At 44.3% G+C, this 24,917-nt stretch overlaps 1 protein-coding gene across 4 annotated transcripts in view; it reads left to right on the top strand.

Moving 5' to 3' along the window:
- DAB1 (Dab, reelin signal transducer, homolog 1 (Drosophila)) overlaps positions 1-24,917 on the top strand; it is a 393,749-nt gene that overhangs the window by 337,881 nt on the left and 30,951 nt on the right. For 2 of the 4 annotated variants that reach the window (XM_012639389.1, XM_012639391.1), the window contains 2 exons: positions 24,054-24,104; positions 24,196-24,243. The exons of 1 other annotated variant lie outside the window; for it this stretch is intronic. In XM_012639389.1, the coding sequence (XP_012494843.1) occupies positions 24,054-24,104; positions 24,196-24,243 (99 nt within the window). The remainder of the gene's footprint in view (positions 1-24,053; positions 24,105-24,195; positions 24,244-24,917) is intronic. One more of the 4 variants, XM_012639390.1, reaches the window with a different exon arrangement.

The following is a 24,917-nucleotide window of genomic DNA, read 5'->3' on the forward strand; positions in this document are numbered from 1 at the left end:
CTCCTCTGCTGCCAGGTTTCTGTGACCTGTATTCACGCTGAGATTGTGTCTGCAACCTGTGGAAGGGAGCTCCTCTCCTGGAATGAATGTCACGATGTGTATGGCTCTGCTGGGGACTGCATGCTGGGGATCCCTCAGTGGGCCCGAGGGCAAGGACATAAGGCAGAAATGGTAGGGCTGAGGAGGGTGTGCCAATCTGGATCAAGAGCTGCTCCCATGCGTGGGAGTGAGTTGAATTGTGCAATCACTCTGTCCAAGGGACTCGAGGTCTCAGGTATTCCATGGCAAAGACCTCCAGCCAAGGCTTTATTATACCTTGTCAAGTAGAGTACGGTGTCTTTTTCTAGGAAAAGAGCTTCCCCATCCAATTTGAAATTGGTCAAGAAGTTTCAAGGGGATGATAGGAGAAGGGCTGGCCCAGGCCATTGGTGTGTGTAAGTTCAGCCATTGGGAAGAGCATTATGGAAAAGACCATATGCAGTGTGCTTGCAGAGAACCCAGGAAGCATACTGTACTCAGGGCAGCAAGGTCCAATGCATCTTGACCCCAGGGGCTAGTGGGACTCCTGAGAATCTGAGACAGGATGGAAAATCCTCAGTTTTGTGCTATTGCCCCAACCCACTGCCAGGCCCAGAACTCATATTTAAGAACTCCAACTATCACTCAGAAAGCAACCTCTACACATAATTCAGGCAGCACTGGGGAGCCAGTGAAGGCTCTTGAGCAGAGGGTGCATATATATGACTTTGCTATAGCTGATGTAAAAGGGTCCTTAGCCACCGTTGATCTCATTCATCTCAACAATGTGTGGAAAGAGAATAGGCTTTGACATCATCTAGGCCTTCGAGAATCCCAGCTCTGTCCCTGATAGAGCTTTTGTGAGGCTAAAATGATTCTGCCTGGGACATTGTTATCAGTTCTGGACCCCACACTCTGGGAAGCATAAAGACATGCCCGCATGTTGCAAGACAAGATTAATAAAGGCATTTGAAACCCCGTCCCATGAGAAGCAGCTAAAAGACCCAGAAATGTTTGGCCTGGAGAAAAGAATCCATAAAAGTGAGATGGGACTCCAAAGGATGCTGTCTGGAAGAGGGATTATATTGTTCTGTGTTAGCCAAATCCTGGAACTGAGACCAGTGGGTGGCACTATAAGAAAGCCAGTTCCAGCTCAAAGTGAGAGTGACCTTCCTGACAATCAGAGATGTTCAAGGGTGGAACAGCTGGCACCTCAGAGAATGCACTCACCACCACTGGAGCTGTGCGAGCAAAGCCTTGCACGGCACTTGCCAGAAAGACAACCAGAGCGCTTTAGACAATGAGTAGGGAGCTGGACAGGGGAGCTCTTCACGTCCCTTCCAAACTTGAGAGTCTGTATTCTCCGAGCTGGGAGTCTTTCGGGTCCATTCTCACCCTTCCCTACCCCCTCCTCCCTCTTCCCTAGTGAAACTTCTTTCTGATCTATGTCCATTTCTCTAACCCACTCTGCCAGTATCTTAAAACCACCATCCTCCACCTAAATAGCACTTCTGAAAGCCCGTGCCTGTTAGTTTTAATGAAAAAGTGTGACCCAAATGCATGTCCCTTTTCAAAAACCCTAGTCTGGGGACCCTAGTCAGTGTGGCGCTGCTCAGGGAAAAAGCAATTTTTCTCCCTAAGGCCTCTGCATCTCATCAAGCTCCCTTGTCACTGAGATGCTGGCCTGCTCTTTGCGTTTCAATTCGGTCCAGCCCCCATGACACTGTTCCCTACAATTCAATTTGTGCCTGAATTGCCTCACTTGTCCCTAACAGGTTGAGATATGTGAGGAAACATGCTCCATTTGCTGCCTTGGTTTTTGTGAATTTATTAGCCATTCTGGCCACACCATCTCCATGCTTAATAGCTCCGGGAGAAAAAGACTCTGAGCTCCCTAGCTTAAAATACATGGCAGGTGCCTGAACGTCCCCCCATAGCCTATGTGTCTAATCTGCCTCCTTGTCCAGGCCCACCGAATGCTGCTTTCCTGAAGGAGTCACCCTCTTCCTACTCTCTGGAAGCCCTTCCCCCACGTCCCAACTTTGCTTCATGCTTTGTGTTCTCAGGGAGACTTTCCAGACTTCTGCTCTGAGTGGCATCAGCAGAGCACCCGCCTGCCTTGGTGCTCCCAGACTCTATTATGCCTCTTTTAACAGGACGTCCTCCCCATCACCCCTGTTGGCTTCCTGAGGCCCTTGTGTTACTGGAAGCAAGCTCAGGGCTGGTATGTGGAAGCCAGGCATGACATGGCTGCTCTAGGAACTTTTAAGAAATATAAATGACTGTATCCTGTAGAAGGAATTTATGAAAATCATTGGTAGTTTCTTTTAAAGGGAATTCCTGTTTTTCTGATTCCAAAATAGTCATGAACTTAATGCACTGGAAGTTTTGCTTGGAAAATATCTAGGCTGCCCGAATAGCATGCAGCTGTTCCCTCAGAGTCCTAGAACCACCTGATGGTGACGACAACTTTTCCATGAGCTATTTTCAACATTTGTAAAAGCCTAAGAGAAGCAGGAAGAAGCTCAGGCTGTCGTGTAGAGACAGGTGGATGCAGCTGGAATCTGAGCTCCTTCTCTTTCTACCTGTGGGAATTTTTATAAGTTTTCTTGCCCCTGAGTCTTAGTGTTCTCGTCTAACAAGAGGGATCATTGAACCTAACTTGAGGAGAAAATACTGTATGTATTGCAAGGTTGATCCCACTTGTCTAAACCTCCCACCATGGAGTACAGTGAATACCCCACATCCCTCCCCGCTCTGGGCTATTCCTGCCCTCCAGGCTTCTCCCTGTAGAACTACCTCTCTGACAAGTGCACATTCCCTAGGGTGCCTCTGTGCTCTGAAATCCTTGCCATGATCACATTTTTGCTCCCTCACCACCTTCCCCTTACTCAGAAAGACAAATAAACCAGAGATAACCCGATCAGTTCATGTTAAGCAGCTTCTAGGGAATGTGGGACTTCCACAAGTTTCCCACAAGAAGGGAACTGCCCCAGTGGCCTGTGGTTCTAGGTTCCACCTAGATCCTTCTTCCTTGGGTCCAGGTCTGCGAGAGCCCAAGGAAGAGACTTAGCCTGTCCTTGGAGAAATCACTCATCAGCACGCACACCTTCACCCCCTTCCCCTCCCACAAAAAAAGTGGCCTGATGTTCAGAGTCAGATCTGGGCATAGCTATCTCCTGGCCACTTCCTGGGCTTCCCCGAACAACTTTTGCATATCTGATCCTCCATGTCGTTATCTGTAAAAAGAAAATAATGTCTACCTTATAACTTTGGAGGATTAGAGACATTTACGCAAAACCCTTAACAGAGGATGTGAATTAGATCACATGAGAACATTACCATGTGTTGGTGTTACAAGCAATGCTCCAGCAGATAGTTTTCACTGAGCTGAGGATTGTCCACTATTCTAGATGATTACATACCCCCTCTGGAAAGCCTTCCCTACCCCAAACAGGGTAATAATCCCTCTGGGGTACCTTCCTCCCTGTCTTTGTAATGATCATAATGGACTGTCATTGCCTCTTGATGTATCCATGTGAGCCATCGACTTTGAGTTCCTCAAAAACCTTGGCTGAAATCATACCTCATGCAGCTTTGTAATCTTAGCACATAGCCAGTTCCTAAAACATAGTTGTCATTGAGGACTGAGATAGTAACCCATGTTGTGAAAGAGATCTGAGTTCAAATCCTGACTTCATTGCTGGCTACATGACCTTGAGTGAATCCTTTGCCCTATTCAATCTTCTGTCTTCTCCGCTGTATAATGGCAATACAAAAACCAAATTCAATGAGTTCTAAGAGTTTAACTAGATTGATAACAGTAATCACTCAGTAGTATGCATTAGCAATTAATAGACACTTAATGATGTTTGTTGCACTGACTTGCTCACCAGGAGTGGTCACTTCTACTCCCTATCTCCTGCATTGTGAGTCCATTGAGGACAGGACTCCTATCATATTCACGTCCTGATCACCAGTGAGCATTGGCCCAGAGTAGCTGCTCAAATAGTAAATGAATGAGTGAGCAGATGAATGCGCAAAAAATAAATGAACAAGTGAATGATCTCATGAAGAATAAAGAAACAAATGAAGTCCCTTAGACCAAAAGCTCATCTATTATTAGACAATTAAGCTCTTTTTCCTTCTGGGGCCAAAGGCGCCATGTCAAACTAAGAGTCTTTGTTTTCAAAGAAGCCCCCTTAGCTGGCCCCTTCTTGCACTTTGTGTTCAACTGCTCCTGCCCTATTCCTTCTCCAATCTCCATAAGTACGTGTTGTTTTTTTTCTTCATAGCTTGGCTCACCAAGCTGACAGGTGGCCTTCTAAATGCAAACACACACAGCACACACCTGTGTTCACTCCCCTCCCACATCAGGAATTGCATCCATCAAAGCCAAAACATTTTGCTTGCTTGGCAAGGTTAGTTTGGATTGGAGATTCTTTTTTCCTCCTTTGGGTCGAACTTTCCTGCCTGGGCCCTATGAAAAGAGTTCAGAGTCATCAAAGTTCTTTAATTTTCCTGAAGTGAGACCTGTTCATTATAATGTATTAGGGACACAATCTGACAGAATTAAGAATCAGCATAGTTTGTCCTCCCAGAAACCCCTAGAACTATTTTTATGTCACACAGAAGGGTGGGGAAAGGATTTGGATCCAATGACTTTGCCAGACATTTCTCTGAAAACCACTATAATTTTTGGATTTTAAGAGTGTGATCAGCTCTACCTCTTGCCTTGTCTCAGTGTAAAATTAGAGACAACAATGACATATTCCACTCTCAAACTACACTCAGCTGCAGACTTTTTTATAACAATCAAAATTTTCAATAGCGATGTAATAGATAACAGCTATAAAAGAGAAAAGAGTGGTCCTACACTCCATCTCATCACTGTCATACTTGCCCCGTGGCGGCTCCCGAGGCTTCTCTGTATCGTGAGCAGTAAGAAACAAAAACATAGCACCTGCCCTCAAACTGACGTTTCGAGGAACATTGACTAACCAGATGGTCACAGGTGAATCCAGAAATTAATTCTTTAAGACTCTCAGATCCTTTAATACATTAACATGTACTATGACTGTACTGTATATTACATATGAATATACAATTACATATGAATATACACTATGAATATATTGTGAGTATGATTATATATCATATAAATTGAACATTTCTCAATTTTCTTTGATCTAAAAACTCTTTTCATACTTCTTATACAAGTCAGTTTGAGAATTACTCCATTAGAGACTTGTTAAAGAGATGTGTGTGTGCACACCTGTGTGCACGCACCTGTGTGCTATGTGATACAAAACAATCCACCCCAAAACTCAGGGACTTAAAACAACAGCATTTGTTATTGCTCACAAGTCTAAGGGTCAGCTGCGTGGTTCTTCTGGTGGCTCTGCTTTTCCCTGGGCTCTGTGACTCACGTGTGTGTGATCAGCTGGGGGTCAGGCAGGCGGCTCTGCCGGTATTCACTCAGCTCGCTCCTGTGCTTGGGGTTGGCTGGCTGTGGAGTGGTCCAGCATGGCTTCAGATGGCGCAAAAGGATTTTCCCACATAGTGTCTCCTCCTCTATCAGGTTAACCTGATCTTGGTCACAGAGCAGTGGCCAGGTTCCCAGAGGCACACGAAACCTCTGGGAGGCCTAAGTTCATCATGTCCGCCACATTCTTTAGCCAAAGCAATTCATAAGGCTGCCGCAGATTGAGGAGGTGAGGGAGAAAGTCTACCCCTTGGTGGGAATGGCTGCAAAGTTTCATTGCAGAAGGGCATGAAGCTATGGAGAGGTGATGAACTGTGATCCATCATGCAGTCAGTCTCCTGCAGCCTGTGCATAAAATCACTACTGAATTACGGTAATCAAGTGTCGAAATATAAAATACACTTTCTTCTTTGACCCCACTGTTTTCTTTTTTGTTGCCTTCCCTACTTTTGGCCATTATCTGGGGAGATGTCACCATTGTATTGGACAGCCCTTGTGGTCACCTGGACTCCCAATTCCATGACCTTCATCCCTTGACTCTTTTCCCTGGGAATAGCCTTGGTGATCTCAGACCCTCCGGTGCCCCTCCTTTCCCTCACCACCCACTCTCTCCATCCTTCCCTCCCACTCCAACACTCGTGCTGAACTTTTCCTTGGTTCAACATTCAAGATCCATTTAAAATGTTAATTTCTCTGTTTAGCTTTCCTTGAATCCTGAGGGAAGTTGCTCTTTTGAATATACTTCTGCTGAACTTGTAACACATTGTATTGTGGTTATCAGGGAACAATGTTTTCTAGTGGTTGAAAGCACAGGCTTTGGCAGCAGAACAACTTGAACTTGAGTCCCAGCTTCACTATTTCCTAGCTTTGTGGCTTTGTGACTTCAGTTAGCGTCTCTAAGTCTCAGTTTCCTCATCTGGAAACTGGAATTAATGGTAGTACCTACCTTATAGTTTCCTGTAAGGACTAAATGAGCTAAAATATGTGAATTAGCCTAGTGTTTAGGGCAGTGATAATTCAGTAGCTGTGGGCTATTGTTCTGGTTTTTTTCCCTGTTTTTCTGTGAGCTCCTAGAGGACAGGATTCACTTTTAATCATCACTATCTCTAGGGTCACTCTTCTGGCGGTTTCCAATCTCTGAGATTTTGATGGTGGACCCTCTCCCCGGGACAGGGTGGGGGTACCACGTGTGCAGGTGTACATTTTTGTCAGCCTCGAAGCCCATGGGATCCCTCGACCTCTGTCCTAGGGCCTCAGTTAGTGGCTCATCAACACTCTTCCATTGGCAGAGATACCCTCAGTACGTGGCAAGTGTGAACTATCAGGGGATTGCAGAGTTTTAGGGCAGCAGAAGTCAGAATTAATTGTGTTTCTTAATCATCTCTCCACATCAGTGCATCAACTTGTGTGAGCACAGTTTGGTTTTGATTAACCAAGGCCAAGGTAAGGATGGAGAGCTGGTTCCCTGTCTTTACTCACCTTCCTCATATTCACTCATCCTTGCCCTGGTTTAACCCTCCTTGGCCCATCAACTCAAGTTGCTCAGCTGTGCTTATGATCCCTTTCTTCTTTCTTCTTTCTCTGATAACACATTTGGATGTTCTTTTTTGCTTATTTGAATCTGGACCTGCGGTGTCCCCTTCTTCCAGCAGATGTGTCCTCGGGGTCCTGCTATGCCCCCCTCCACCCTTTCTTAGGAACTATGAGCCAAGATTAGGCTTACTCTCGCTCACTCCTATAAATACACATTTCCCATCTCTCTTCCCGGTCAGTGCAGCTGGAAGCTTGGCACAGGGCTAATTTCTCTTGTGATCTTAAATACATGGGTTCATTTTTATGTCAGGGTCTCAGAAAGTCAACAGCACAGATGCTTGCTGACAGGACATGTTAACTGGCTGAAAAGACAGGGAGGTATAACTTGAGCAAAGCCATGAAGAATGTGCGTGATTTGAACAAGCAAAGGAGAAATGGAATCACCGTCTAGGTAGATTGTTGAGGTCTTTCTCACTCCTGAGTCCTCCGCTCAGCAGTGCTCAGAGCTGGTTAATTTACTATCAATTTCCATCTCAAGGAGAGGGGAAAATACAGGTGGTGTTTATTTCTGCCAGCTGCTAATGCTGGACATGTTCTTCAGGCACATATCCTAGCTTCTTGCGACTGTCAAAAATGCCCATTCCTGAGCAGAGAGGAAGGTGTCTGCTCAGCATCCCATTGCTGCATTCATTATTTAGTGCTTTTTGCACTCTATTAGCCTTTGAACATGATGCTAGTCCCGCAATGGGACCTCAAGTAGAGCAGTGCACTCACAGGCTGCTCGAGTGCCTGTATCAGACCCTACCACGAGCACCCCACAACACTAGCCTTGGTGGAACTTGACCTTCACAGACAACTGTTTCGACGGCTCAGTCCTCAGCCATAGCACAATGCACGTCCTCTTCACATGAGAGATACTAAGTGCTTATCTTCTCCCCTCTCCTCAGTCCCCCATCTAATCATCTTGTGGCTGAAAAAGATCTTTCATCCTTCACCTTATAATTGCCCAGTGTAAAACCCTTTTATATAGTTGTATTAGGCATAGAAGACTTTCTAGTTATGGGTAATAATAACTCATCAGCAGATTGTAGCAGAAATGTTTTTGGCTTTCGGAACAGAGATGCTTAAAAGTATGGCATAGTAGTAAATAGGAAGGAAGCAGATAGTCAAATTGGAAAGTTGGATTCCACGTCAGTTTCCTTTTGATGAAACATGGATTCAGAAACTGGAAGCGATGATCAGACTGCTACCTCCAGCCCCGCCAAGTTTCTTTCCTCACTTGGGGTGTGATCTTTGTTGACCACTTCAACTTTCTAAGACTCATTTTCCTCATCTGCACAATGGAAATGACGACCGTCCTCTGCTGACATCTGGCACTGTTGTGAGAGTCACAAGGCAGTGCGTGTGGAAAGCCGTTTCTGCAGGAGGGTGAGGTGTTGCTTTTATGAAACCCTGAGGAAGAGAAGACCTAGGGATGGTATGGATTGGTTTCCTTCAGTTATTTTCTGGGCTGTTTGTGATTAAGAGAAAAGGCACAGTTGTATGAGAGGAGAGAGAAGATCTGGGCTCGATATAAGAAAGAAATTTCAGATTGTCTGAGCTGATGTTCAGAGGAAAGGACAGCCCCTCAGAGTAATGAGCTCTGCGACACTAAGAGTATTCAAGCAACAGATGAATGGTTCTGTAAGGGATTCCCATATTGTGAAGGGGACTGCCCTAGTGGACCTCGGAATTTTTCATCTACTCTCACATTCTGTTTGCCCCATGCTCATTATTATAAGTCAGTATTTATTTACCTCATCCTCTTGCTCCCAGTGTCTCATCTGCTGCGTCAGATACCCCAGAGGGCCATTCTCACCTTGACTTCTAAGTAGCCTACTCTGAAATGCACAGCAAGCAACAAGTTCTGGTGCTGTCTTATGAACTCAGCACTTTGGATCAAGAAGTTTGTCAAGTATCATAATCAAGTCGCCTCACTGAGCGAGCATTGGATACAGAGTAGGTGCCTAAAAAAATCTGTTCCTTCCTAGTTTCTTTCTGGAGAGCTTGAAATTGGAGCTCTAGATCTCTCTGGGGTATCCTGAAAAGGGACCACACTGGGAGAAACTGATTAAAATCCTGGTGATTGCATATGATGTCCCAGCTTTCAATTTGGTTTCTTTGTTTTATCGTGCCAATCCACTAACCATGTGTGCTAAGAATCGAAAGCTAATTTAGCCATGGAAAACATAGTTGGATTTATTGAGCATCTGCTGTATGCCATGGATAGCCTAGGCTCTGGATTCAGCTTATCTCTTTTTCAGTAATCACAGTTCTAGGTAGCTGCCATTTACATATAAAGGAACTGAGGCTTCGAGAGGTCGTATAACTCACCCACAATCACAAAGCTAGTAGCCAGCAGAGCCAGAATTTGAACCCTAGGTGGTTCTGACTCAGGCACCCACACAATTTCCCCTAAAATATACTGCCTTTATGATTAAAGAAAATTCAAAGCCCTCCATCTCCTCACCCTCACCCTAATCCAAATCAACACTCAGGCCTCAGGTCCCATCTTCCACTGCTCACTGTTTCTAGGGTCTTTGTACCAGCACCTCAGGAGGCCCAGCACCCTCCTTAGTTGGCTGTGAACACTTCTCTCCTTTAGACCAAGTTCCAAGCAGGCATGTCCATGTCTGAGTCATTCCTGAAGCTTCACTCTGCCTGGCACACTTCTTTCTTCATCTTGGATGTTGAAGAGATGTTTGTGAACCTCAAAGAACAAACCTCATTGAAAGCCAGCCACCTCTGAAAGCTCAGAAAGATTCTCTTTTTGCCACCCTGCTTCCCATCCTCCACACCCGCTGTGGGTTTCCCTATGAGACCCCTGTTTCTCAATAGTCAGTACTTAGTTGACTGTCCTTGCCTTAGATTTAATTCCATTTCTCTACTGCAAGTGCAGGAAGAGTCAATCCATTAATGTGAAGGACTGCAAGAATTCTCTGGACAACTGTTCCCTACTTCCTCCCCACCCCCTGCAACTCCCATCTTTTATGGCAAATAAATTTTCATTCACACAATTCAGCAGTTGGTTTTTCCTTCAGTTTGAAATCTGGATCAAGATGTATAATTGGATTAAATCTAGTCTGAACATTTGTCAGTTTCACTTCCTCATTAAGCACCACATTGTAGAGAAATTATAATTATTGCGATGCAGTTAACACAGATGTCATACAAGAGGAGGTCGTACGGAAGTGAGGGGAGGGAATCTGAATCTGTGTATTCTGATAAATGAAATAAAAACTTGCCCCTTTTGGTGTATCTTAGGTGGGCTTTCTTTTATCTGTACTTAACAAAAATTGTCCTGAGATAGGATCCTGAATTCCTAAAGTCTTAGAGTTAGCAGGAACATTAAAAAGAGGTTATCAGGTTTTGCCTCACCCTCCATGCAAGAATCCCTCAAGAACATTTCTGATGGGCGTGGATGCAGGTACCTGACTATTGGGCTCCAGCCCACATACCTGCATGTGACAGGTAATTCCAGAGCTCCGATTGCTAGAGCAATTCTTTTTCAGAGCTCCTTCTTTTCTTTGAGTTCCCTTACGATTTCTATTCATTAATTCATCCATCCATCCATCCGTTGGGTGAACATTTACTAAGAACCTCCTATCAGACAGTGTTCATAGGGATATAAAGATGAATAAGATAGGGTGCTTGAGAATTCATGGTCTAAGAAGACAGACAGACAAAAGGAATTATGATTCGTATAATCAAGGCTGTGGGAGGCTGTGAGCAAGACGCTATGGGAGCAGAGAGGGAAGGTGGTAAACTTTGCCTAAAGGAGTTTAGTGAGGTCTTCACCCAGGAGATACAGTTAGAATCTTAAAAGATGGTGGGAGTTTGTCACTGGAAAAAGGGTGGAATGGTATTCTGGAAGAGGAAGCCAAATGTTTAGAGGAATTGAAAGGCTGATACATCCCAGGGGCTGATGAGCGGCCTGTGGTGGCAGGACCACAGGATGCCTTCCTGGGGACAGGAGGTAAGGATGCGAGGGAAGCTGGCCTCAGCAAGCAAAGGGCCTGCAATGTGGTGCGGAGAAGCTGGAGCCGTGAAGAAGGCACGGAGGCTCTCAGGCAGTAGAGTGACACTGTGAGAGTTGTGTTTCTCAGTGTTCCTCTGGTAGCCTGTGACAGGTGGCTTGGCAGGTGCAGAGACCATTAAGAACCTAATGGAATTATCTAAGTGTATCCATCAGGACAGAGTCAGGAAAACAGAGCTCATGCCAGGTAGTTTAATAGAGGGAATTTAATGTGAAGAGCAAGTTAGAAATGTGTTGGTAGAGCAGAAAGCCTGACAGGGCGCTGTGGGGCAAGGTTAGTCATAGGCAGAAGTGGCCGCTATCCCTGGGGCTACCAGGACCAAGGAAGGAGGTGGTGTTAGCAGAGCCCTGGAGCTAGGACGGCCAAGCAGGCTCCAGGACCACAGAGAGAGGGGATGTTTGCTGGAAGCTCAACCCACATGGGAGACTGAGCCACTGCCAGAAATACCATCTGAAGAGAGCTGGGAAGAAATTCGCTGCTTCTCTCTTCCGGCCACCATCCAATCTCCAACCACTGCTCCTGCTGAGCAACCCTGCATGGAGTGTGTGTTGGCACAGAAGCCCGGGCAGTGTAGTTGACAGCGGCCAGCCCCTGCCTTACAGCACAAAGTCGAGACAGCAAGTGAGGATGACCGTGGACCAGGGGCAGAGCAGATGAAAGAGCAAAGTGCATGTGAGTGGACAGCTGGGCCAGAAGAAACAGACGTGGAGCCTGAGCTCTCTCTGAGGTGACAAGCGTGGGAGGTCAGCAGCCAGGTGGCATGGACCAAGAGCCCTGTCTCCTCCCTGTGGGCTCTGTCATTGACACACATGCACCTTTATGTCTCTAACTTCTAAGCATTTGTACCTCGGCCTTTCCACCTGCTGTCTTCAGGTTCTCGCCAAGGACAGCGATAATCCCTTTCATCTTCTTCTCTGTCCTCCATTCAGAATTCACATTTGAGTTGTGTCACATTATCACACAGAATGATATCTGGCTCTTCCTTCCAAGGTTGACAAACTGGGCTGTCATTAATGGAGGGAAGCAGAGCTGTAGAAGGCTCACTGTTAAATCATTCCTGAAACTCGTTTTTTGCAAATGCACGTTGGGAAGGGGATAAGTGGTTGCATATGCGGGTGCCTGGTGTGTTGCTTGCTCAGTTGTGTGTTGGATAAAAGCATGTCTGGATAAAACAATGACCACTCCATTCCTCTGCTAAAACATAGGCCCCTGGTCCCTGGAGGTGCATTCTTCAAATTCTTTCTAAAACCCAGGATCCTTTATTCAAATGAAGTATGCCTGGTAGCCTGCTATATAAACAAATAAAAGTGGAGGTGTGGTTGAAGCTGGGTTGGAGCCTCAAGACCTGCCCACCAGGAAGTCCTCCCTACTATTCATTCTGAAGGACAGAAGGTTCTGGAAGGGAAGAGATCAAGAGAGGATAGTATGAAAACCACTGTCCAGAGGACCCCACTAGTTGATGACATGGGTGGGAGAATTGAGGCGGTCACTTGAGGGCATCCTTCAGGTTATTTCCCATCTGAGACTTTGTTATTCTATAATTGAATTCATGAACACAGTCTGGGAGCCTGTTCTTTGGGAGGTTGTAAAACAACAAAACATGAAATTTAAAGTCAGAACCCTATACTTCTTAGTTTTTTGACTCCAAGCAAATTGTTTTATCTTTTGTGTTCTTAGTGACCAGCTAACAAGATAGGGAGAGCCACTTCCCTGGGTTATTGTACAGCTGAAATAAGAGAAGAGATGTAATTGCTATGGTGTCTGGCATAAAGTAGGTGCTCAGTAATGGGCAGGCAACAGGGTATTCAACTGAGTGTGAGCTGTGCAGCCTAACTAACTGGGCTTGAAATTTTTCTTCCTCCGTTACCTGCTGTGTGTCCCTGGGTGGGTTATTTAAACTTCTTTATGCTTCAGTGTGTTCACCTGTGTAATGAGGGTAACAACTGTCATATCTACCTTATAGAGTTATTTTGAGGACCAAAGAAGGCAATACATGTAAGACATTTATAAAAGCACCTAGCACATAGTAAGTACTCAGTAAATGTTAGCCCTAACCATTATTACGAACTATTATATGCACAAAAGACCATACCAAGTGCTTCAAGAGATATGAGGATGGGTAAGGCCTGGCCCAGCCACGAGGGTGATTTTAGTTACTAGTGGGAGTAAAACTGGTATACGGAGCTGGGGCTGGAGTCTCTCAGTCCTCCATGGCCAAGCAGCAATGTCAACAAGCTCATGTTCAACTTGAGCCTGAGATGGGGCTTGACCTGCAAGCAGTGCACCATAGCTGTGGGACCATGTCTTAATCCTCTTGAGCTGCCATAATAACAGTATTAAAAAACAGAGTGATTTAAACAACAGAAATTAATTGTCTCACAGTGTTGGAGGCTGTGAAGTCCAAGATTAAGGTGCTGACTGACTGTGTTCCTGGTGAAAACTCTCTCCTGGGGTTGTCGACCATCAACTTCTCACTACATTCTTGCATGACCCTTCCTCAGTATGTGCATGCAGGGGGCAGGGAGTGTGGGAGAGTGAGAGAGGGAGAGAGTGAGCTTCTGCTTCTTATAAGGCCACTAGTCCCATCATAAGGGCGCCATTCTTAGGATCTAATCTAACCCTAATTACCTCCCAAAGGCCCCATCTCCAGGTTCCATCACATTGGGAGTTAGGGCTTTAACATACAAATCTGGGGGAGACACAAGCATTCAGTCCTTAACAGGCAGGGATAACAACAATTGTAACCACAAAACATTCAGCACCCCACCAAGTAAGAGACTGCACGAGGCACTCAATGTGCTATTTTGAGATTCTCCCAAACTACTGTAAGAAGTAGGCCTCTTCTCTACCGTAAGAGATATTGAAAACCAGGGAAGTTAAATCAATACTGCTAGAAGAGGCATAACTAAGAATCTAATCCACCTCTCTCTGACCCTAAAACTAGGGTGACCTAGTTTATCATCCAAACTGGGGCACTTTTGAAAGTGAAAAGGGGATTTGCTATTAACAATTATGTCAGGACAATAGCCATAAATAGGAGCAGTCTTAGGCAAACCAGGAACCAGGATCACCCTACTCAAAGCTAGTGAATGCTCTTCCTGCTGGGCCTAGCTGCCTCTAAGACCCAAACATGTGAGATTTCAAACAAAAGCAGGAGGCATCTTGTCCCCGAAATTTTTTGCCAGTAGTGCGACCTGCGCTGAAGCAGCCCTGGTACTATCTCCAAGATACAGGTGTCCTGATGCGTGCATGCTCCTTCTATGAGCATATGTCAGATTACTTGGAGATCTGTTACATGGTAAGAAAACGTGATTTGGGTTATCTGTTAACTGCTGCTGCTATGAGTCTGTCATTATTCCTCTAATACAGATCATTAACATTCACAGAACCTTAACTACAGCATCTCTAACGAGCAGAACTATAATAGACACTTTCCCCATAAATATCCATTGATGCTGACACTCATTCTCTCTTGGTACAGTAATTCCACTTTTCTGGATAAATCATCATGTTGAGGTTTTTTTCTTTCTCCCCAACTGCCATTAGTAGTAGTTGCAGAAGAATAATGAACAAAGTCTAGTTCAAAAAAAAAAAAAAAAAAAAAAAGAGCTAAATGAACAGTCACAGGGAATAAGAAAATATATATTGGTGACGGCCCCAACCTGGAGGATCCAAAACTTGTTTTTGCAGCGACTTAGAAAGGAAGCAAGAAACTGACATTGCCAAGCACTTGCTAGGGGCCAGGTAGCATGCTGGGTACTTGGCAAACTGCATCTCGTTCAGTGATTCCAGAGACTGCGTTGCGTAACAGTCATTTGTGACACTTTTGAAAACACAACTTCCTGGGCCCCGACCCCATAGGTCTGCTTTTATAAGGCTTGCGTCAATTTGTGTATAAAGGGAGATTTGCAAAGCTCCCCCAACTGAGTCTCCTCCTCAATGAAATTTATCTAGTTTAATTAACATGACAACTGTTATTTTTCTCCATTTTACAGATGAGAACATTGAGGTTGACATGCTAAGGAGAGAGGGAAATAAAGTCCAATTGCAAAGGATAAATCCCTTGCATCTCTACTTAAGCAGAAAGAATATCGCCTGTTGAGGTGATATTCACTCTCACTTTTTAGGACACTTTCCCCGTTCTCCACCTCCCATTTTCCTGCCTGTGATAGAATTCCATCAGCATGTCCTTACGCTCCTCTCCAGCAGGTTAGCAGCATTGCTGTCTTTATCTCTAGTATTCTTCTTCTTTGCCGCTGTTGCATGCTGTCAGCCCAATACTCAGGTTCCCCCACCCCCCGCCCTGCCTTTCTTTATTTTTAAATCTCATAGCCTTTTCTCTTTGGCTGTTTCTTTGTTGTTGTTTCCACAGTCACCCGGGAAGCTCTAGTCCCCTTCCTTCTGCCACCATTACAGGGACGACCCTTGCAGTATGATCTGGCCACAGTCCTCCAGAAAGGATTGGGTTGGACTGGGGCAGGGCAGGCTCCTAAACAGCCCTCCACAGCTGCTGCTTCCCAAACCCTCACCACTCACCCTGGGCTTAAATCACAGGCCATCTTATACCTTTCATTCCCCTCACTGTAGCATAATGGTCATGAGCACAGATTCCAAAGCTCACCCACTTTGGTAAAAATCCTAGGTCTGCCATTTACTAGCGGTGTGACCGTGGGCAAGTTAATTAACTCTTCTGTGCCTCAGTTTCCTCCTCTGAAAATGAGGATAGTAATAGCATCTACACTGGTTGTAATAATGAAATGAGCGAATGCATGAAAGCACTTAGAATCATATCTGGTACGTGCAGAGAGGAAGTTCCATCTAAGCATTAGCAGCAATTATTATTGTCCTTCATGACCTCTGCCTGGACAAGAGAAAAGGTCTTAATATTACTATTTGACCTATTACTTCATCTTCAGTCCAGAATGGACTATTTTTGTCCTATTTATGGATTTGTCAAAACTGGAAATAATGATCTCTGCCACTTGTGACCTAACCAAGGATATACTTTTAATTAAAAGGGTCTTTTCATAGAATAGATAAAGCAAATATGTGGGTAGAGAGAGTCTCTGCTTTTGGTATTTGTGGTAAGATCTCATCAATTATGCTGTCTTCATCCCCTAGCTATACAGTCCTCAGAGATAAGGTGTCCAGTGCCAGAAACAAGCAGGAAAAGAAGCCAGAGACCAGAGCACAGACATCAAAGTAACAAACATGGAATTCTCTTGTCCCTATAGTATGTGCACCATGTCTTTTTCTTATAATTTTATAGTTTCTGCAATATTGGAAGGTACCTCCTATAACAAGTCTCTGGTCACTTAAGCATCGTTCTGTTCAAGCATTCATTCCTACACTCATACTTCAAATATTGGTAATGTCGCTGTGTGTCAAGCGCTGTGCTAGGCACAGGTGCCATATAAGCCAGACCAGGTTGTACAATCAATCAGAGACACTTGAAGATAATCCTCTTCCAGATATTCTCTGGACTTAAAACCTTTCAGCTCTCTTCCAAGTCTAATCTATTAGTGAATATTGCCTCATTTGATCCTCATAGATCTAGGAAGTAGCCATTTCCCTCAGATGAGTAAGCCAAGGTTCCTTGGAGCCTTAGTTTCCTTGTTGTAAAACACGAACCAGGCTTCTATGCTCTGACTTAATATTGTCTCCTCTTACTCTATACAATTGTGAGAGGAATCATGATGCAGTGGAAAGGAACTAGACTGAGAGTTGGGAACTTGGCGTGTCATCCCAATTCTTCCACTAATATTATCATGTTCTTGAGAAAGTTGGAAGCCTGTTTCCTCATTTGAAATAAATACAGGATTGAGTTGGGTAAGAGATTTCTACATTCTCTTCTAATTCTCTTCTGCAATTTATAAAACGGTTCAAAGACCACCAAGTAGATACTACAAAATCATCGCGTTCCTAAAGGATACTCTGTTGAATTGTCGGCTTAACATACCCAAATAAGTGGACACCAATCGAGGTCTTACTATGTGTCAAACACTGTGTTCAAGTATAACCTTAAATCTTATCCTGGGTAATCTTTCAACAGTCTTGTGAGATGAATATTCCCCTAACGTCACAACCAAGAAAAATCCAAGGGATGGGTAAACTAGTTAAATTCCATTCACATAAAAACAGAATTCTTGTTTTGGTTGTTCACAGTGGCATTGGTTTTAGTCCTGTGCGTGGCACTGCGTGGTGAAAACGTGCATGCTCTGGGAAGACGCTCAGCGTGGCTCCCGTGTTGTGCAGCTCCTCACCCCCCGACTGGGGAATTAGTATTCCCCAGTTCTCCCTAACTTGACTGTTACAACTCAGGGAAGGGACAGCGTCTGAGTCCTCACAGTATTGGCACAACGCCTTGTTCATAGTGGGCATTCAGGAAAAATTTGTTAATCATTAAATTAATGCCTTGAGAATCAAATCCAGAAACGAAGAAGTAAATAAGGAAATGAATTGCTAAGTATGTAAAATCTGCATTCCTCTGGAGAAGAAAAGCAAAAACATTTTGCACGGAACGGCTGTCAGAGCAGCAGGCAAAGCCCTCCTAACTATTTTTTCCTTTGCTGTGACATCTCTGCATTTGTGATTTCCTCTGATTTGCTCCACATTCAGCCTGAGTCTCTGCTACTCTTGCTTGATTTCAACTCTGTCCAATATTTCTTGTTACCGTTTGGATGCCATCTGGCCCGCAGTGGTAGCCTCTCCAAGAGAGGCACACCAGCAAAGAGAGATGACTGACTCTCCGAGAAGTTCCCCTGCCCTCCTCCCCAAAAGCGTGTTAAGATCCTGTCATCCTGCTGACAGGAGCCAATTTCACATTACTGTGATTCTAATTCACTCCCTTTTCAGAGTACTGAACTGATGCCAAATCTTGTTAGGAGTTTTTGAAAAATCCTTGAGGTTTTGCTAATATGGAACTAGAATAATAGATTTTTAAAAGAAAGAGAGAAAGGAAGAAATCATTAAATACAAATAATTGCAAGCTTGGGGAAATCATTCCCCTTTGGTTTCTAGCTTTCTGTGTACATTTATACCTGTGCGATCCATTTGTTCCATCAAAAGCCATTAAAGTAGCAAAGCCATCTTGCAGCCTGCCCCTTCCCCTGACAAAGGAGCTAAAGCAAGGAAGGGGCCACCAGGTCCTAAAATCCTCCTTGTCAAATGTCACATCTTTGGGATAAGCTCATGGATCAGGACCAAGTGCTTCTGTGAGTGTAAATCGTCATTCCTGGTGTTCCTAGAGAGCTCTGTGGCTGTGATGGTGTTTTCAGTGTTTCTCCTCAATTCCCATCCCTGGCTGCATCTTGGCTATCACTACAGAAAGAGCTGTGTCATCTCTCTTTTCATGATCACTGCCCACTATCCTATGACGACAGCATTCCCCCTACCTAACCCCCTGCCACCACTGCCACCATCTCAAAATACCTGCTGCTCCCAGCTTCCCCAGCCACACAAGACTGGGTTGGGTACTCTGTGTTTAATTCTAAGGACCACAGTACTAGTAACTACTAGCATGAGTCACGTTATTACCCTGAGCCAGGCACTATATACTAAGGGCCATACGTAAGTTATCTCATCGATAACACCAACTGTAGGATAATCGCCTGCTTTCTTTTCTATCTCCCTCACGTGATAGAAGGACAAGACTGTGTCCAGAGATGCTTAGTAAATCATAGATGCTTCATAAATAGATGTGGGGGGCACGAATGACTGATTACCAGTCTTAGACATCGCTATCACTGCCACCATCTTCCCGAACACTAGCATCGTCATTTCTCAGCTGTCACAGTGAACATCGCTTTCCCTTTGCCACTGTTACTGAGATCAAACTTATTTAGCTATTAGTATCTTATCACGTGATCATCTTTTGCCTGCAAATAGTGCCACCAATCCCATCTTCATGTATATTTTTAAGAAAATATTGGGTGTGTTTTGGAAATCTGGACATGAAAACACCATCTCTCTTTCCACTCTCCCACCCTGCCTCTCCTAAAACCATCACATTTCTCACTTTTAAAGTATCTAGTGTTTTCAAATGCAAGCAAATTGGTTTTCTTGACATGAAATGAAAGTTGGGAAGGTCAAGAATCCAGAGACAGAGATTTTAGCCACAGCGATGCTCTGTTCATTTACATGAGCCCATTTAGGTCAGCTTAGCACCTTGAACTTTGTCTACTAGGTTCTGCCTTTCTTACAATGCCCAGATGAGGTGCCAGCAAGTTCCTTACAGCAGCAGTCTACATCCTGACTTTCCCTTTGCACATCAAGAAAGGCTGTTTCAAAAGCCATCTTAATTTTTCGGAAGCCAAATATAAATATTTTGTTGTCCAAGGATTTGTAGATGTATTACATTTGTGGGCACTTCAAGGAAAGATGTAATTTTCATTATTAAGATTTAAGCATTTTTCCCTCCACCCTCCAACCTTCTGGACAACCTTTGGGACTCTCCTGAATTGGAAGCTAGGGGAACGAGGGCTATTAGCTGCTAAAATGAAGCCCAAATTTGAGTAATTAGAGGCAGCTTTTCAATCGTTACAGAGACAGAATCTCAAAGTAGTGCCAATTCCTCTATTAGATCAAGGCATTAAGTCCAGCAAGATCATAGATCCCCAAATCTCAGTAGGCCTGGCACATTTTGGCATTAATAGGATTCTACTTAGTTTGAGTGAAGATGAAGCTTCATAGATTTCCCCTTGAAACATGAATCTTAACTTCTTTTTTAAAAAACCCCACAGCTATCTGGCCCAAGCAATAAAGAAACCTTTTATATGCAGAAGAAGGCTACTGGTTTTGCAAACTGAATTTGACTTCATGGTATTGTCTAGACAAAGCAAAGAATTCGGTTCTTCCATAGCAATTTTCCAGTCCTACATTTAATGCAAATATAGGATATTTTTAAAAGAACAGAAGAAAATATAGAAGGAAGGAATATGTCCAGTATTTAGAAAGCACCCAGTAGACCAGAAGTTTGTTTGTTTATTTTTCAATATATTTTACCTAAAGTTGTGTTGTACAATACAGTCGTCACTGGGCACACACAGCTATTTAAATTGAAATTAATTAAAACTAGATAAAATTTAAAATTCAGCTCCTCCATCACACATTAGCCATTTTTTTATACCCGTGCTGTAAGAGTAGCCATATTTGAAGTGCTAGGTAGCACATGTGACTGCTGACTCCTGTAGTGGGCAGCACAGATACAGAACTTTACATCATCCTGGAAAGTTCTATTGGACAGGGCTGCTCTAGAGATCATTTATTAACATTATAGCCTCTGTTCCCCATCTCAAATCACCAACCCTTGTTCTTCAATTGCCAAATGGAGTTTTCCCATCTCTCTCTACTGAGAAGTAGGAAAGTCTCTGTATACTCTTGGCAAAGGGTGATAGAGGACATAAACTCCTAGGCACCCCAGAGGGCATTATTCCTCATTAGCATATGTCTCCCTTGTTAAAGCATTCGCTAGGGAAAGGTAAGGTTATTCAGATGCCTGGACTCACTTGGTGTCCTTCACAGGACCCACCTTAGCACAGTTACTAATCATTTAAGTTAATCCATTTCTCCTGAACCTTCTAAATGGATAATTCATTCTTTTGCAGGCTTGGTCTGAGTTCTGAATTTAGATCTAGATGCCTTGCAGGGGTCCCAGTCCCACTCCTGTCCACCCGCAAGCTATGATGATCATACATCATGACCCTGCTCTGAGCGGGTGAGAGCAAAGACCAGGTGTTATTCATCCACAGTGTCTCCAACGCCCAACTGGGACATGGCATGTGGAAAGCACTCGTGAATGTTTGTCACAGAAATCAATCAGTTTACGTAATCAGTCAAGATGGCTTCAGTTTTCCCGGGAAGACTTTCACTGATTATTCCTACTGAGAGACTTTATTCCCCAGCACCGTGATTGCAAACCTCTCTGCACATTAGCATCATCTGGGGAGCTTTTAAAACCTCCTGGTGCCAGAGTTCCACCCTGGACCAACAGAAGCCAAACAACTGATGGTGTGGCGCTGGCAGCAGTGGTTTAGTAAAAGCTCCCACAAAGGATTACTTTGTGCAGCCAGGGGTGAGAACCCCAGGAGGTTTCTGATTTGGCAGCCACAAATAAGTTTTATCCTTATTTTCATCCCAAGTTCCTTCTCTTCCACTATCATTTTTGGCTGCAAGAGTCACATGAATCTGGTTCTTACCAGTTACCTTACTCAGTTGTGGAACAATGGTCCACACTGCTCCAAAAAAGACATTTGGGGAAGATAATCTCCCTGTGGGAACTTTATTTCAATGTCTTAATGAAGATTCAGGCTCTAACTGTATTGAAACAATGCAAGAAAATATCTTCTTTTAAATTTTCATACTGGAAGCTTAAGTTGTGAGTGAAGTGGACATCATGTTGAGTTTTTAAAGGCAAAATACAAAGCTGCATACATGCTACGATAGGAAGTATGAAAGAATATAGCTGTAAGAAGCAAAACAAAAAGACTTTAAGGTAAATGAATTAAAACTCTAGTGGTAATTGTGGGTAAAACAAAAGTTGGGGATGTGGAAAAACTAGGGAGTGGTTCATCAGGGCCCACCCAAGACTCCACTGGGGAAATGTGTACTCATTGGCTACAATGGTCTCCCCACTGGCTGGAGGAAGTACACTGGGTGTCACCAAAGATTGTCCCAGACAGGAGGAAGGAGCTGTGAGCAATGACCCAGCCAGGGCCAGAAGAGTAAGGGAAGCACAGTACCAGGTCCAAAGATATGGAAAAAGATGACCAGGCAAGACTGCAGCTAGGACCAAGGTGAAAGGAAGAAGATGGAATCAAGAATGGATTGAGGGGTTCAGGAGCAAGGGAAGCCTAGGAAGTGCTGGTTACCCCTTTGCACAGGCTCTGGCTTAGGTGGAGGGAGGTGGTTTCTAAAGAGGGGTCTCTGGCAAGATTTTTGTTTCTTCTTCTTCTTTCCATCTCCAATATCATGTTATAAAAGTTTCCTAACATTAAAAAGTGTGTGCATGTGTACTGCTACAATGAGCCAAAAATAGGATGAGAAGATACTAATAGTAGATACTATTTCTTGAGCATCTGCTATGTGCTAAACACCAAACAAGACTTTGGGCTCACATCTCAGTTCATCTTCTCAATAAATCTGACATGATGCTATCGTTACCAACCCCACTTTACGATGAGAAAATTGAGGCTAATCAATGTGTCTAGGGTCACATGGTCAGCACATCCACGGCCTGGTGTGGCCAGAACTCGGTCCATCCCTGTGTGACTCCAAAGAGATACATTTGTTCACCTGTGCAGACCAAGCTTCATCAGAATTTACAGAAATCACCTCATCACACCTCAGCTCCACACTGCACCAAAGGCCACCTCTTCTGTCACCAGGAAGGTGACAACAGGCTCACGCTGACACTGGTTATCCTCCCACATTTTCATTATATGGGACATGGTGGGGGTTTTTATGAGATTCTGCCACGGGCTGTTTTTCAAATTTATTTAATCCATCCATCATGCTCTGAAGCCATTTGCTTTTTTATATTGGACAGATGTAATGAGATTTTGGACACTAAAAAATGTTTTTATTAAAAGTTATGACCCTGAGCTAGTTGGTAGGGGCTCTGCCATAAATCCCTGGGAGTGTGTGAATTTATAAAGGATGTAGCGATATAACCTTAACCTTTTAGGCCACGCCATACATTACAGGATCACTAAGACTAATACTGTCTCTCCACCTCTCCCCACCTCTGGCCAAATGATAATAATAGTAATAATTTATGTGGTTATTTGATGCAGCAGTTTTTGCTCTTTTTGTAGCCACAGTTGAGTCATGGTGAGCCAGTGCCTCGTGGAAACAGGTGGTTGGTGGTTGGCCTGAAAGCCCGGCCATAGTGGATGGGAGCACATTGGTTCTCTTGCTCTGCTCTGCATCCTGTAACTAGGGATAAGGGACGTAATAGTCACATTTTCTACAGATCGGGTGAAAGTGATTTCTGGCAAATGAGCAGTATTATGAGGCTATGGGTGATAGTTTCTCCACTCCTCCTTTGCCAACACCAAGCCGTCCTCCAAATTAGGAAATGATGCAATCATTCCTGTTCATGCATAATGATTCCATTTTAATGTCCATTTTAGCAGATTTATATTAATGTTAAACTACTTGGAAATCATCCAAATTAGCTTGTACATACAGACCAAAACATGGTCATTAAAATATACGCGTACATTAGATATAGATATATATTACCTACGATACGTAATACAAACCGTAAAATAGAAAGTTTACCAAACAGATGTGGCCCACTGCCAGCTACTTTGAAAGCAAGCATTTGTTCATGTATTTGTGAGCACTGCTACGAGCCTCCTCTGTGAGCTGCCGGGGATTCAGTAACGAAGGCTGCACAGTCCCAGAAATTCCAGGGGATGATTTTCAGCTCAGAGGATCGAGGAACACGTCATGGAGGAGGTGGCTTTTTCAGCTGAGTCTGAGGAGTTTGGTGAGCATTGCGCTTGCAGAGGTGAGAAGATGAGCATTTCAAGCAGGGAGGACAACCTGAACAAAGGTACATACAAAACTAGCTGTGCATGGGCTACTCCAGAGAGTTAAGTCTGGCTAAAGCATATGATAACAAATTTTCCCTTCTAAAAGAAAAATCTCAAGTGTACACATCATACTCTTATCTACAGCCCCTGCCGATGTCTGTAACTGCAGGGTAATGTCTGTAATTGCAGGAAGATGGACATTAAACTTACAAAGTAACCACAGCTGCATTTCCTAATCAGATCCGTGTTTTATCATCTGCTTATGCTGGAAACATGTTCCAGGATTTTCACAGGCAACCGAGACCGTGGGAGTGTGAATCGTAGATACCGTCGTCATTAAACTCATAAATCCATGTCATTTGTGTGTCATTCACCTCATCCTCACCCATCATCCCGTTTCAGAATGGCCCTTCGTTTGAGGATTTTGAGGAACGCTTTGCTGCGGCCACCCCGGTAAGAGTGAGAGGGCTCTGTCTGGTTAACTGTTCCATGTCACTGTCCCGTCGTTCATTTCATGCTCATCCGTCATGCCTTGTGGTTACAGAACAGAAACCTGCCCATGGACTTTGATGAGATTTTTGAGGCAACCAAGGTAAGGCCTTGAGGTTCTTGTGAAATAAGGTTGTTCTGCTCACTCTCATGCCTTCCATACTGTCCTCATGCCGCTCGCATGAACGGCGAACTCTCTGCTCTGCTCCAGCCAGTGCCTATTCTGATATTGCCGGCAAGACTGTCGGTGGCCCTGCCGTGAGGTCAGATTGTGAGTGTGTACGTACATACGTGTGTGTGGGTGTGGGTGGATGAGAGTCTGGTTGGAGAAGAGGTGACTCCCTGACTTTTCATTTGACAAATATTTTCGAGGCCTCTGACATGTCCCAGGCATCCTGACAGATGCTAGAGATGCGGTAAATACACAGCCCCCGCCCTGAGGAAGCTTGTAGTAATAACATAGCACAACCTTGCACGGGATAAGATGCAGCAGGATTGCCTTGCCTAGCCTAGCATAGTGCAGTATAGCAAGAGATAGTAGGAATTCAGATGCATAAACAGGATGTGCCAAGTACACCACTGGGAATAATAAAATAGACAAGACTGCTATTCAGTCAGCGTACCCTGGTATGGATGTACTGGTTGCAGCCCACGTTTGTTCAAACTGATGGATGCACAGGCCAATGACTATCATCACCCCTGAATACGAGGTGCTGGGAAGCCTCAAGGTCAAGGGTCCTCAACCTCGGCAGCAAATTAGAATCACTAGGAGAGCTT

Source organism: Propithecus coquereli, unplaced genomic scaffold (assembly GCF_000956105.1).
Source record: "Propithecus coquereli isolate 6110/MARCELLA unplaced genomic scaffold, Pcoq_1.0 Scaffold14, whole genome shotgun sequence".
Taxonomy (NCBI): domain Eukaryota; kingdom Metazoa; phylum Chordata; class Mammalia; order Primates; family Indriidae; genus Propithecus; species Propithecus coquereli.